This window comes from Colias philodice, chromosome 5, assembly GCF_061535455.1.
Source record: "Colias philodice isolate Cphi_HAF_F1 chromosome 5, ilColPhil1 Martin Lab GWU primary, whole genome shotgun sequence".
Taxonomy (NCBI): domain Eukaryota; kingdom Metazoa; phylum Arthropoda; class Insecta; order Lepidoptera; family Pieridae; genus Colias; species Colias philodice.
The window spans coordinates 463738-478449 of NC_143090.1; the positions used below are offsets into that span (position 1 = coordinate 463738).

Sequence of the window (14712 nt, forward strand, 5' to 3'; positions counted from 1 at the left end):
CAACAAAACCATGTCGTCCGCGTAACTTAAATTGTTGACAAATTTACCGTCAATCGAGCAGCCGACACCAGTTCTATTGAGCCCCCCAATCAGCTCATCCACATAAAGGTTAAAGAGCCGAGGAGACGTCAACCCCCCCTGTCTCACTCCGCACTCCAACCCGTACGGTTCAGAGAACACGTTATTCCACTTCACCGCATTAATCTGGTGGCCATACCAATACTCAAAAAGACCAATTAACTCTTCTGGAAGCTCCGTTTTATTCCTTAACTTCTGCCAAAGGAGATCATACGACACCATCTCGAAGGCCTTTGACAGGTCCAGAAAACAGGCATATACGGGGGTTTTCCTCTTTGTGTAGTATTGGACAGTTTGCTTAAGACAAAAAATAGCAGTTTCGGTTGACGAACCGGCTCTAAATCCAAACTGTGCCTCGTCCAACTTAAGATGTTTGCATAAATATCTGTCCAGCAAACCGTCCAACACTTTCGCCAATATCGTGGCCAACGAGATCGGTCTATAGTTAGACTTTTCCGAAGAGTCACCGGTTTTATTCTTAAGTATGGGCACGACCACAGTTTTTATACAATCTTTTGGAAGATATGAGTGCCGAATGCAAAGTGTGAAAAACATAGCTAAAATGCGCGGCAAGTGAGAGCCAGCATTGAGCAGATGCTCAACACTGAGACCGTCATGTCCGGGGGATTTACCCTTAACCATGTTTTTGATTACTGATTTCACTTCTATCGCCGTGATTTGGACCGGATTACAAACAGGTGGTTTGATAAGGTTTGATAAGTTTAAGCCTAAAAATACAATATTTAAATAAACAAATAATAAAATTACATTAGATAGTAATCAAAAATACATTACGGATTACTCTCAGATTTTTTATTGAGCAAATTTATTTTACCAATTAATATCACTTAAATATTAAGTTACTTGTTACTGACATACAAACAAGAATAAGCTATTATAAATCTATTTTAAAATTTGTGATTAAAAAAAGTAGTTCTTACTTATCCATCTAAATACGTGCAAAATGATTCAGAAAATTCAGTCTCAAACAGACACCAAACCAAACATTACTTAAGTAACAATTTTACGAGTTAAAATGCAGGAATCTAGCTTTCACTTCATGTAATTAGTTTAATACTTAAATAATGTATCTACATAGTCAACAAAAACACATGATCATCCAAAATTCAAAATCGCTGTTACCTTGAATCTAAGCATTGAATTTTTTCACAAGATCTTCTCAAAGAATTGTATTTCTGATCTACCAAAGGTTCCGATTGGCTAATAATTCTATTCATATTATTTTGTTGGAAAACTGAAGAGTGATACAATCTAGCTGAAAGGGTTATTAATACTACGCCTGTGGCGAATAAAATAATTTCGAATGTATGTATGATGTAGGGAGCGAGGACGTAGATGATCCAGAAATTAGTTACTGTCTCCTGTGGTAATTCGGGCTGCACCTGAAATATTGTGTTTAAATATAAATAAAAGTATAGAAAATAAAATATGGACCTGCAACTACAATAATTATAAGTGAGAGGAATTAAGACATAATCGCAAAAAAATACATTTGGATAAAAAAATTGTACGATCATAGGGATGATATTAAGAAGAAAGATGATCTATATAGCTGATACGATAGACGCTTTAAAAAAAAGTAGTGGAAGATGTTATATCTATAAGAACAGAACGGGATTTCGTCTACTAAGTACTCTTAAATGGTTGAGTTTATGAAGATACTATTGTCTTCATACAAAATTAACTCACAATTTTAAAGTAAGTCACTGGTATGATCATTTTGGAGAAAGGTTTAGCGATTGGGTTGAAGCTTAGATCCTTTAAAACCAAGCTGAGTTGAAGTGTGAACCGTGTGTCCAGAACTGCGCCAAGTTTCTAAAAAAAAATTCATAAGTATTATTTAATTTTTTAGATAAATAAATTTCTTCCATTCCTGTTAAATATTTCATATAAGCCAATTTATTTTACGTCAGCGTATTTCACAATTTTGCCATAAAGCGTTATTATTATTATATTTAATACTTAATAAAACGAAAAGTTTTCCAATTTAAAATCCATTAAACAAATAGCAACTCACAGGATCAACCAGAAACTCGCTGCCATGTTTTGCTTCGTCTGGAGCTATTCCCTCGATACGTTCGTAAATTTTAGGATCTCCGTGTAAATAATGAGCATTAGATAACGCTACGCTTAGACCTGTAACGAAAATAATGAAAGCTTTTAGTTTCCGGAATTCAATAGAGTTTTTGGCTAGTTCGTAAATTTTTAAACGTGAGGAATGAAAGATAAACAAGCTAGATAATCTACTTATCATCATCATCATCATCACCCCATATACGTTCCCACTGCTGGGACACGGGCCTCCTATGAGGGTACAGGCCATAATCCACCACGCTGGCCAAGTGCGTGTTGGCGGATGACACGTCATGTCGTCGAACTTTTTTTTTTTTAATTCTTCGAGAGAGATGAAAATAGAGTTATACTTATATCAAAATATTTAGACAAATTGTAAATGGTACCAAACTATTTCTATAAAAAATTCCAAAACATGATAAATCTAGTGTATTGCCTACTAACTAATTCTAGTATATTATCATGCTTAATTACGTTTAAAACCATCTTCAAATTCATTCGTTCTAAATATACCTTACCAAAGAAACATGGTGACAAATCCGTTATCCCATCAATACAGTTGTTATCAGGACACAAACATTTGTTTTCTGTTGTATTAGAGAAGACTTTTTTGCTAAACGAATATCTAAAAACTTCAGGGCCAAAATGCATGGTCTTGGTGCCTTGGTATTCTAGATCTAGTATTCGACAGAAGACGTTTCTGAAGACGCGCAGTGGCCTCTCCTTCGTCAGGTCTGAGGGATAAGCGATACCTTCGTAAGTGTCTTCAAACGTGTTACAGCGACTTCTGTAAAGTGTACAAATTACTTTGAAAGCAGTTGGACAATTATCAGTAGTATACTAAGTTAATGTTGCACCTGATGCTTCGTAAATGTGTTTGACGATGTATGAATGTTTGCAACTCCTTCACTTAAAAACAGCTAAATGGATCCAGTAAGTATAAACTTTCAATTGTGAGAACAAATAGAATAAAAAAAAACAATTGCAATTACGTTTCTAATAATATATTGGAAATCAGAAAAGTAATAAGAACATTTTCAACCTACTGTTTTTTGCTGTAGCCAAGAGCATCAATCCCTTTCTCTCCATTGTATGATTTGATCAGGAATTTGTCAGTATTGGTTGCCCCCAGCTCGAATGTCATATCTCCAGACTTATACAGCTGGAAATTATATTATTAATAGGAGCATTAGAAATATTGGTAGACCTGAACATCGAACAGTGTGTTTGTAAAATCAATTTAAACCTAAATCAAATTGTTCTTCTTTATTCTTATTTTCATTTTCATTCATGCACAGAACATCAAGACATTTTTCTACTTTCCATTAGTAAACATGGTACTCACTCGATCCAGCACGCCCATTCGTTCAAAGTTAATCCAGCCAGGCAGAATATTATGAGCCATGGCAATGAGGGGCTCGTCATACCCCCAGAGGAAGCGCTCTGCGTCCACCTTCATCACAGAGGTGGTGCGCAGCTGCTTCACCATCAAGTTATAGGCCAGACGAGTCCAGTATGGGTATGAGGAAGCTAATGATGTTATAGTCTGGAGACAAGAATCTTCAGTGAGGCTTGGGTTTTGCGTTTTAGGGAAAATTGTGTAAATGTTAGCGTAAATGTATCTAAATAACAAGGTATTCATAAAGATTCATCATTATATATTTTAACCAAGTATTTTAATTACTAAAGTTATAAATATATACTGTCAATAGGTTGAGTTGAATTAGGGTTTTCATAATTAGACCGTGTCGATAAAATAACACTTTAGTTATAAGAAGTGAAGTGACACTTTAGTTATTTAAAGATTTTGATTGGAATGGTGATTTAATTTTAGTTATAATATTAACATGTTGTTTCTTACTCTTTATTATAAAAAAATGAAAAGCAGTAATTAAGACATTATTATACTGGCATGCAATATCATACATAATTCGATTACATTATGCTGAGGAACGCAAATTGATGGTGATCATATTAATTATCATAAAAATTTAAATGACTTAACGCCAATTACATGATAAAATTAATTATAGATTCATACTAGTTTTAACACAGAATACATAACATAGGGCGTATTCAGAAAGAAAGCTTGAAACTTATAAGCGCTTATAAGCGCTTATCGGCGCTTATAAGCGCTGGTAACCCGCGCAGGAAAATATATGAACATGCGCTTATAAGCGCTGATCGGCGCCGACAAGTTCCAACAAGTTTCAACAAACTTGTCGGCGCCGATCAGCGCTTATAAGCGCATGTTCATATATTTTCCTGCGCGGGTTACCAGCGCTTATAAGCGCCGATAAGCGCTTATAAGCGCTTATAAGTTTCAAGCTTTCTTTCTGAATACGCCCATATATTGTATCTATTTGCATTTGTTACAAAAAAAAATGAAAAATTAGTGGGGCCAAGTATGGAACCCTGACTAACTCCGTAACGAGTTTGATGGACTTTAGACCCATAGAGACCGAGTCTGACGAACTATTGACGGTTACACAAATAATGTGTTGCAGCAGCATGCATGGAACAAATCAGACCCGGGGCAAGACCTGTAGTACATAGCTTCGTCAGCAAAATCTCGTTATTGACTATATAAAAAGCTTTCCGGAAGTGCAAATAAAGCACGTCTCTTGATGCCCCTTTGTAATTTTTGAAACTTATCAACAATATGTTAGTTGGTTATATTTTAATTGCAATACCACTTGCTTTATTTATTAGTAGAGGTTGAAATCCGGTATAGGATAATTAAAGCCTAGTCAAAACCAATTATGGAAATTTATTTCAAGGATACATACCAGCATAGCAATATTGGGCATAGTAAGGTTCACACTGGAGGGGTGAGCTATCGACAGCTCGGGGATAAAACGGGCGTACACTTTGGGGGTGTAACTCATGCTTCCCGTCTCTTCGTGCAACTCGAAGTTGGTGTTGGTGCGGTATTCTCTGAAATTCAAAGTAAATACCTTTTTTATCGATTTTTGGTCGTTTTTGACTAAGAGTATTTTTTTAATTTAGCTTTAAGTTATTATAATGTTTTATTCAATATAATATGAAGGGTATATTTTTGTAACATAAATGATTTATGGCATCCTCAACTGTCTATTATCATCATATAGATATCATTATGATTAAAAGGTCAAACTATTTATCTTCTAGGGTAATAACTAATAAGAATAACAAATTATTATTGTAAATAAGAAAGTAACCACGCGTATTTATTGACTAGTACTGTAGACATTGTTATGACTCCATCATTGTTATCTCTATGTCTCAAACAGGAGAAACAATCTTATCTTAAGACCTTAAAAATAGCTATAATTCTTCCATTACAATAATACCTATCACCAAATTCGCCATAGATTTTAAGATATTTGATGCAATACCAAATATCCCTAGACTTCAATATCAATGACAAATATGCCTATAAGATCGAACCTATACCAATACCAATACCTACTACTGAAAATGTTTTGAACTGTGGTTTTGAAGAAAGATTTTATTCATCCATACTAATATTATAAATGCGAAAGTAACTCTGTATGTCTGTCTGTTACTCAATCACGCCTTAACTACTGAACCAATTTGCATGAAATTTGGTATAGAGATATTTTGATACCCGAGAAAGGACATAGGATAGGTTTTATCCCGGAAATCCTACGGGAACGGGTTTACCTTTGAAAACGCGGGCGAAGCCGCGGGCGGAAAGCTAGTTACAAATAAATATAAGCTCTTGTTTAACGCTTGTGAAATGTCACATGAATATTTAAAAAAAAGACGTGTGGCACTCGGTGACTGCCGCGGTAAAGCTATTGCATGCCTTCAAGCCAAACCTCGGTGCCCGTCGGAGTGGGGAGCGTGAGGTTGTTTCGATTCGGTCCCCGCGCTCAAGGCCCGTGATAGAAGCTATGCAATAGCTTAATAACAACTCTCATTTTTTTGATACTCACTGATAGACAAAAGGTCCAACTTCTTCCACTTTCAGCTTGCTATCTCTTCCTGCTATGAAGTCCTCTGCATTCGTTATATTGAAGACATATGTGTACACATGCGCGCCTGCCATGTCTTCTTGTTTTAATAAATTGTATAATAATGTACCCATTGATATACGCGTTAGCTGAAAAGAATACGAACCACTTTATCCTTAGTCAGTATAGGTATTTGATAAGGTAGCATTATAACAATCTGCTTTATCCGGCTCTAACTACCTATTTATTAAATAGTTAGTTAGAGCCTCTTATTAGTATATAAGTATACAAAAATCTTTCATGTTTATAAAATTCAAAGATCTTCAATGAATATAAATATACACTCTAATAATAATAAAGAATACTTCATAAATCATAACATATACTCACAAATCGTGCCATCAAATGTATGGGATCCACTAAATAAGATGCTGTTGCCAAGGAAAAGAAAATGCAGCCGATGACAATGTACACGACAATTTTAACTGAAATCAAAAATGTATTTGTAACACTAGTACAATGGTTTGGAAATACTTTTGATCCAAACAAGCTTAACAATCTTAATTTTGTTAGATACTTAGAAAAGCTCATAATGTTGTCGACCAATACCAGTAGTAGTGACATTGAATATAAATTATTTCAGCTTTGTACAACATTTATACAATGTTGTACAAAGCTGAAATAATAACTTCTCTGGGTCTCTTTACAGATACGGAAGTTATGAAATTAGTAGCATTTGCTGCTTCTTTATGCTCTACAATTTAATATATATATATAGTTCATCATGATAATATTACCTATGAAATAATTATACAACTCGACTTTTTCGATGCACATGTATTTCTAATATATTTTTCAAATGTGATGATGAGACCAAATTAATGGGCATTTTTAGAAAACATCAAACTCGATAGATCACTTTAATAACACTGACAATGCTAAGCACTTAACAAAATATATAATAACACTAGCTTTCCGCCCGCGGCTTCGCCCGCATTTTCAAAGAAAAACCCGCGTAGTTCCCGTTCCCGAGGGATTTCCGGGGTAAAACCTATCCTATCTCTCAAGTTGGATCGAACTGCACATGGTGTGCGAATTTTATTATAATCGGTTAAGTGGTTTAGGAGTCCATTGAGGACAAACATTGTGACACGAGATTTATATATATTAAGATAGAGCTAGAGCAAAAGCATTAGAATTTGACATAGTAGGGTTAGAATGAGCATTCGCTCTTTCGATGTAAATGCACCGTAACATACGAACAAACATAGTCCAATTAAATATCAGTTTTATCTAAGTTCGTTAAATCTTGAAAAAGGTAATAAAGCGTACTTTAAATATATTACTTACCATTTTTCTTCTTAAATTTTTCGCAATGATTACCATTCTGATTGATTTTATTGGCCATGATCTGCGAACAGAAGTTATAAATAAATAAATAAATATTTCAGGACAATTTTCACACACGGCACTATCTGATCCAATAATAAGCTTTCGCTTGTGTTATGGAAACCAGATGGTATAATATTATTTTTAATTATTTAAAACCTAAAAAATATTTAAAATTGATCACGGTGACAACTTACTATGTTGTCTTATCATGAACGAACTGAGTAAATAAATAACTTTTTGTTATTATTCAAATATCTTCACATATCAATAAATTCATTTTTATCACGCAAGAGTACAATGTATAAGGTTCATTAACTTATAAATTTAATTTCAGACGTTTATGTACAGGTTTAATAAAACAATTAAAAGATGAAATGAATGTTATAGTATCTCTGTAGATAAATGAATATTTAATTTATTTACCGACACGGAGATTAAGACTACTAATACATTATTAATTTTGATTGCAAGTTGACTCATATTATTCAAAACTAGTGAGTATGGAGATCTTGTTGGTGTGTTCTTATAGCTACAGTTATCGTTTTATAATTTCATTTAGATTTACCAAAAAATATATTATACGAGTACTATACTACTCAATGATTACCTCACAGGAATAAAATTACTATCATAGCATATAAGTTTTGTCATAAAATTAGTTCGGGACGGAAGACAAAAATTGTAGATCCCATTATCTGTAAAAATGTCTTATTTATTGAATTCGGAAGAGCCATTGGGAAAACTTTTAAATAGCAAGCTTATACCTAGGTGTTTTGGAAACCTGTGCATATTAGGAAGTTGCTCTTAATCACAAAATAGGCGTTTTCTTCCTTTGACCCCGAGTAACTTTTTTTTTCTTATTTTTGACGTGAAAAGGTTCTGCAAAAAGTTCTACCCTTTTAGGTAACTACCTACACGGGGGACAGTAAAAGCAAGGAGTACATTTCATTCGACATTCATAACGATTTCACCCTTCAAATAAATATATGTCTAATATTACTCCATTGAAATGTTACATTTTTTAGGCCTAACCTTGCAGTTTTTAGAGGACGCAATTTTATGTTTTTGATGTGTAGGGGGGGTCAGTGAGTAGCTAAAACCAAGTTTGTGGGGTTGCCACCCTTGTCCCACGGCCGCCATCTTGAAAATAGCGGTTGAAATGGTTTTTACGATATATCTCTTAAACTATTTATCTGATAAAAAAAATTGTTAGCATTATTTGTTGCAAATTAAATTTTCTACAACTTTTGTCCAGTAATTTTTTGTCGTAGAACTATAAATAAAAAAGTTATAAGCGAAAATGTTCAGAAATTAGAGCTTTTTATATTTTTCAATAAAACTTTTTTTATCAATTTACGAAGAAATGATATCAGACCATTTTTGTAGATTGTTTTTCGAGGAACAACTTTTATATACAACAATTTTTCATTACGTCAATAGCTAAGGTTTTACAGCGCTCTGAAGTGAGTACTATTTTTCAGTACTCCTAACTATACATATAATGGCTATTGGCTCTTTTCCCAGGCTCCAGAACAATGGAAGCACACTGCAGAACATTTCAGCCCTGCTTTTCGACGTAAAAAAAACGCGCTTCCAGACTTCAAGTCAGTTCAGTCAATAATTAAATATTAATAATATTGCAAAATTAATTATTAATTATTAAAAATATTAAAAACAATTACTGATGACAAATTATTATTAGTACACACATAATATACTGTATAGTTAAGAGTACTGAAAAATAGTACTCACTTCGGAGCGCTGTAAAATCTTAGCTATTTACTTAATGAAAAATTGTTGTATATAAAAGTTGTTCCTCAAAAAACAATCTACAATAATGGTCTGATATCATTTCTTCGTAAAATGATAAAAAAAAAGTTTTATTGAAAAATATAAATATCTCTAATTTCTGAACATTTTCGCTTATAACTTTTTTATTTATAGTTCTACGACAAAAAGTTACTGGACCAAAGTTGTAGAGAATTTAATTTGCAACAAACAATGTTAACAATTTTTTTTTATCAAATAAATAGTTAAAGAGATATATCGTAAAAACCATATCAACCGCTATTATCAAGATGGCGGCCGTGGGACAAGGGTGGCGACCCCACAAACTTGGTGATAGCTTCACACTGAACCCCCCTTCACATCAAAAAAATAAAATTGCGTCCTCTAAAAAATGCAACCCCAAATGTAACTTTTCAATGGAATATATGAATGTTCACCAAAATAAAACTGCACTAAATAAAAACACCATAACTTTATTTTTCGCTAATTGATTATTAATTATTATTATTATCTTCATTTATCGGACGGGTCATGAAGTCCACGATCGCAGTTAATATTAATATTGAAAAATTACTGACTCCTTATCTTATTATCATGTAAGGGGAGACAGAGGCTGAGTTAGATAAGGGATATAAAATCCTACTAATATTGTACATAAGTAAATGCGAAAGTTTGTGAGGATGTGTATGAGTGTGTTTGTAACTCTTTCACGCAAATACTACTGAACCGATTACATTGAAATTAAGCACACATATAGACGGTAACTTGGATAACACATAGAATAGGTTTTATCCCGGAAATCCAACGGGAACGGGAACTATGCAGCTTTTTTTTAAAAGAAGCGGGCGAAGCCGCGGTCGGAAAGCTAGTAATATTATAAATAGGTAGTGAAAATGGTAGAATTTGCAATATAAAATAACATCATTATTATTAAAAAATGTTGTAAAAATTAGGAATAAGATTTTAAGAGCATCTTCAGTTTCTGGTCGGCTCTTCTCCACAATATTAAATTATTATGTATTTATAATGTTTATAATCTGCTTGTACAATATTTCGCTTTTTTTATGAGGCCTCCATTAAAATAAATATAGCTCATAAATAGTAGATAATAAATGATATTATATTTCCGAAATGAATTAAATATTTATTAAATTAAAAAAATGTGTTCAATTTTTTCGGAAAAATAACTTCAGAATATAATAATTCAATAGTGCTTGGGAAAAGCTTTCTAAAAATATTTTTTGAAATAAATATGACTGAAAATATTCGGTCACAAACAATAATATTCTTTTGTAAACGAAAAAACTTACGCCAAACTCTTCAAAAAGGCGGCAAATCGTAACCACAGATAAATAAAAGCTCCAATAAAAATAAATTATGAACGTTCGCGCTTTCAAACCTCACAACTTGAACTGGGATTAAGTCAACAACATATCCTCAGAAATCAGAATAATATTATTGTTTATTTATGTTAATATATATCTATATCAATCTCATGCACTTGATGTAATATGTGATCATAGAAACAATTGTTGTTTTTGAAAATATTTAGGTACTTTAAAATAAGCTTTCGTTCTTCTTATTTCTATATTATTTTAACACAACCTAACACAAATTAGACAAATCCAGACTAATATCAATTTAAATAATTATACTTAATATATCAATTTTGTAATCGATTTAAAAAGAGGTTGGTGCACTCAGTTAATGGATTATAAAACATAGATAATTAATAAAAAACGGTTAACGATGATAAATAATAAATAAATAAATAAATAAAGCATTTATTTACAATCTAAATGTTACATTTCTTCTTAAAAACTACTGAACATGTAAGTTTATGAAAGCGACATAATTAAATATTATTGTTTGCATTAGACACGTTTTATGATTGTCTTGCTCTTTGGCATAGGCCTCCCCAAGAATTCTCCACATCGATCTATTTCTTGCTATCCTCGTCCAGCATGGTCCTGCCATGGTTAACGATGAAATGGTTGAATGAAATCATTTTTCATTCAAGCTGTTATGAATAGCATATAATAAAAAATTAGTTAACAATATGAAAGGAATCGAGTGAGTTTTTGTGTTTGTACCTATATATGTGTACAAGTTCATATGGATGAGAAACATTTAATTTTATCATTGACAAGATTTTCTTTTTTCCAGTAGGTAATAACGTAGAAACTATTAATTAAGTACTTAATTGTGGTAATAGTGACTAAGCTTTAGAAACCAGCCAGAAACCTTATGACTGTTATAGAGTGTGCATGTTATTCATTTTATAAATTGCGATTTCGTGATTCTTGTACCTATTCAAAAATCTCCCTCTGTTACTAGAAATACCCTAGTATCGGTAAGTTTTGTTTCTCAAAGTTCAAGGAACTATTTTCATTATAATCCATACTTAATATTATAAATGCGAAAGTAACTCTGTCTGTGTGTCTGTTACTCAATCACGCCTTAACTACTGAACCAATTTGCATGAAATCTGGTATAGAGATATTTTGATACCCGAGAAAGGACATAGGATAGGTTTTATCCCGGAAATCCTACGGGAACGGGTTTTTCTTTGAAAACGTGGGCGGAAAGCTAGTATTATATAATTATTGATTGGCGTAATCTATACTTATAATAAATCTGTAGAGAGGCCAATTCTGTACATGAAATATATTTAAAAAAAAACTATGAAGGGGTGATAAGGGATCGCTACTGATGCCAAAAATGCAATCAGTAAAATTTTTGTCTGTCTGTCTGTCTGTCTGTCTGTATATTCGTTATAGAAACAAAAACTACCCGACGGATTTTAACTAAATTTGGCACAATTATTCTTCATACTCCTGGGCAGGTTATAGTAAAAGAATCATGTAAATCGGTGTAGAAACACCAAAGTTATACATGAAATACGTTATAAGTCATCGCGCGTGAATACAGAATCATGCCATAAGGATTATTTTTGTGTATCAGTTGCCGCGTTCGACGCGCTGCGCGGCGGGAGCTATAAAAATTAAAAAGGCGGCGGGTCTGCACCCGTTTCGCGTTGTCACGGCATCACGTGTGAATGGCTGAACCGATTTCGATTATTCTTTTCTATTATATTCCTTGAAGTACGAGGATGGTTCTTATGTAGAGAAAACGTAAATATGTACCACGGGCGAAGCCGGGGCGGACCGCTAGTTATTAATAAGATAAATAAATATAATATAAACGATGATAACGTCTATAAATATAAATAATATTTAACTTTGTTATATTTTTTTGGTAAACTGTTATTCTTTGCATTATTTCCCATATTTCCCATAAAATTTTCACAAGAGCTTCAAAATTATCGGGTATTTTCCCATAGGTTCGTTGCAAACAAATGAAAGAGTCAAGTTTTTAGTCAAGGTTAAAAAATCACGAGCGCGAAGCGCGAGTGATTTAACAAACTATTTAGCTTTATAATAGTTATTAAGTATAGATATTAGATAAGTCTATAATTATACTCGTGGATTTATTCAAAGAAGCTCAAGAACCACATACGATAAATTCTCTAATGTGTATTACATTGAAGTGGTTCTATAAATGATAATAAGACGTAAACACAGCATTCTTTGGAACCTAATCGACTTGTCTTTTTTTGTAGATCTTTTCAGAACTAACACGAACATAAGAACATAATCACTACATAGTTTAAAACAAAGTCGCTTTCTCTGTCCCTATGTCCCTTGAATCTTTAAAACTACGCAACGGATTTTGATGTGGTTTTTTTTATTAGATAGAGTGATTAAAGAGGAAGGTTTTAGGATATAATATAATTTATTATGTTTTAGACAAAGCGGGCGAAGCCGGGGGCCGGGCGTCGCGGTCATCAATATAAAATAACTATTAAAAATAAAAATTGAAAAATCAGTTTTTATACATAATAATTATATAATATATTGAAGGTTATTGGACTCGCCAGGTATAATTTTGAATTGAATTACAACGGTCAGTGATTCATTGCTTTTTAAAAAAGATTCTGAATATTTATTTTATGATGATCCTCCATAAAATTGCAACAGAGTAATTAGTGAAAAATCGCGTTTAAAACCTTATGGTGCATTTACACTCTCGTGCGAATAGTGAGGCGGATTACGAACACAAATGTGTATTGTGTAAACAGTGCAATAGCTATTCGCCATGAGATTCACGAAAATTAAGCGATCGACGAAACTATCGCAAAGCAAAAAAAAAGAGTTTACAAATTGATTTAATTTTGGTACCACGTCTGTCTGCTTGGAAACGAATCTATTCAATTTGAATTCATTTTAAGTTAAGCGAATGTTCGACAGATACAGCATTGTTTTGTATACAATACAGTTTGACAATCGAATACGAATACGAATGTTCGAAGAATGTATCGTCAAGTCACGAGGCGAATAAGACTAATGTGTAAATACACCATTAAAGTCAGAACTTAATATTATAAACTGACGCATCACGCACGCACGTCATTCTGAGATCTCGTCAGGGAAGTCAAGGGGAAGTCATTGACACTTCTCAATGAACTGCAATTGTAATTTTAACCATATTATTTGTGTCTTTGAAAAAAACAAATCGATATCGAAAACTTTTATGTGAAAATAGATTGAACAAAACTATTATACTTGTGTTTGATTTCATGTCAATATGTTTAGTTTAGTATTTAGTTCGAAATAAAATACTGCATGCGTCGTGTCTATGTCTAAAACATAATAAATTATATCACACTATCCTTACACTATCTAATAAAAAAAACCGCATCAAAATCCGTTGCGTAGTTTTAAAGGTTTACGCATACAGACATAGGGACAGAGAAAGCGACTTTGTTTTATACTATGTAGTGATATTGCTAAATAATTATTTCTTTAAAAATCTATTATCTGTTACACGTGTAAATATATAAATATAATCGTCACATAACTTATGTAATAATTACAAGGATAATAATTGGTTCCAATACAGTATCGGATTGACCAGTTCGCCTCGAGCTACGTATAGGCTGAGCTAATTTCGATGAGTAATTTTTGACATTTTAATTCTATCCTGCTTATTATTTGCATAATAATGATAGTGCCTCGTATGAATTTATTTAGTATTTAGTAAGTAAGTACATCACTACATAGTATAATATTTAAAAAATCTTTAAAACTACGCAACCGATTTGGGTGCGGTTTTTTTAATAGATAGAGTGATTCAAGAGGAAGGTTTTTGTAAATAATTAGGTTTTAGACGAAGCGGAAAAGCTAGATTTATTCCGAGAATAAATAAGGACTAATATAGTGTACCTTGATTTTTTTATTATTATTCATTCATTCTTTAATGCACTTAGTTAATAAAAAAAATCATCATACATCTTGAAAAACTTACCCAGGTCGTAGGAAAACAAATAATACAAGTAATT

The 14712-nt window shown here is 32.7% G+C and overlaps 1 protein-coding gene across 2 annotated transcripts; it reads right to left on the reverse strand.

Annotated features, from left to right (window-relative positions):
* Positions 1 to 933: 933 nt before the first annotated feature.
* On the reverse strand, positions 934 to 10711 carry LOC149488193 (scavenger receptor class B member 1-like). 2 transcript variants are annotated; one of them, XM_089695199.1, is made up of 11 exons: positions 10622 to 10711; positions 7482 to 7542; positions 6522 to 6616; positions 6114 to 6280; positions 4962 to 5109; positions 3518 to 3718; positions 3219 to 3334; positions 2691 to 2959; positions 2117 to 2235; positions 1789 to 1914; positions 934 to 1481 (listed from the first exon to the last, which is right to left on the reverse strand). In XM_089695199.1, exons 2-11 carry the CDS (start codon positions 7537 to 7539, stop codon positions 1218 to 1220), a joined length of 1563 nt encoding a protein of 520 aa, XP_089551325.1. In that variant the 5' UTR covers positions 7540 to 7542; positions 10622 to 10711; the 3' UTR covers positions 934 to 1217. The 2 variants fall into 2 exon arrangements, with proteins under 2 accessions (XP_089551325.1, XP_089551327.1); XM_089695201.1 differs by lacking the exon at positions 3518 to 3718.
* Positions 10712 to 14712: the final 4001 nt, after the last annotated feature.

Bases quoted from the DNA above. Each gene is read 5' to 3' on its own strand.
- LOC149488193 (XM_089695199.1), bottom strand. From the start codon at position 7,539: ATGGCCAATAAAATCAATCAGAATGGTAATCATTGCGAAAAATTTAAG. The intron at 6,281-6,521 runs GTGAGTATATGT...TATTCTTTTCAG, and splicing joins TACATTTGATGGCACGATTT to CTAACGCGTATATCAATGGG. The intron at 5,110-6,113 runs GTGAGTATCAAA...TTTGAATTTCAG, and splicing joins GTTGGACCTTTTGTCTATCA to AGAATACCGCACCAACACCA.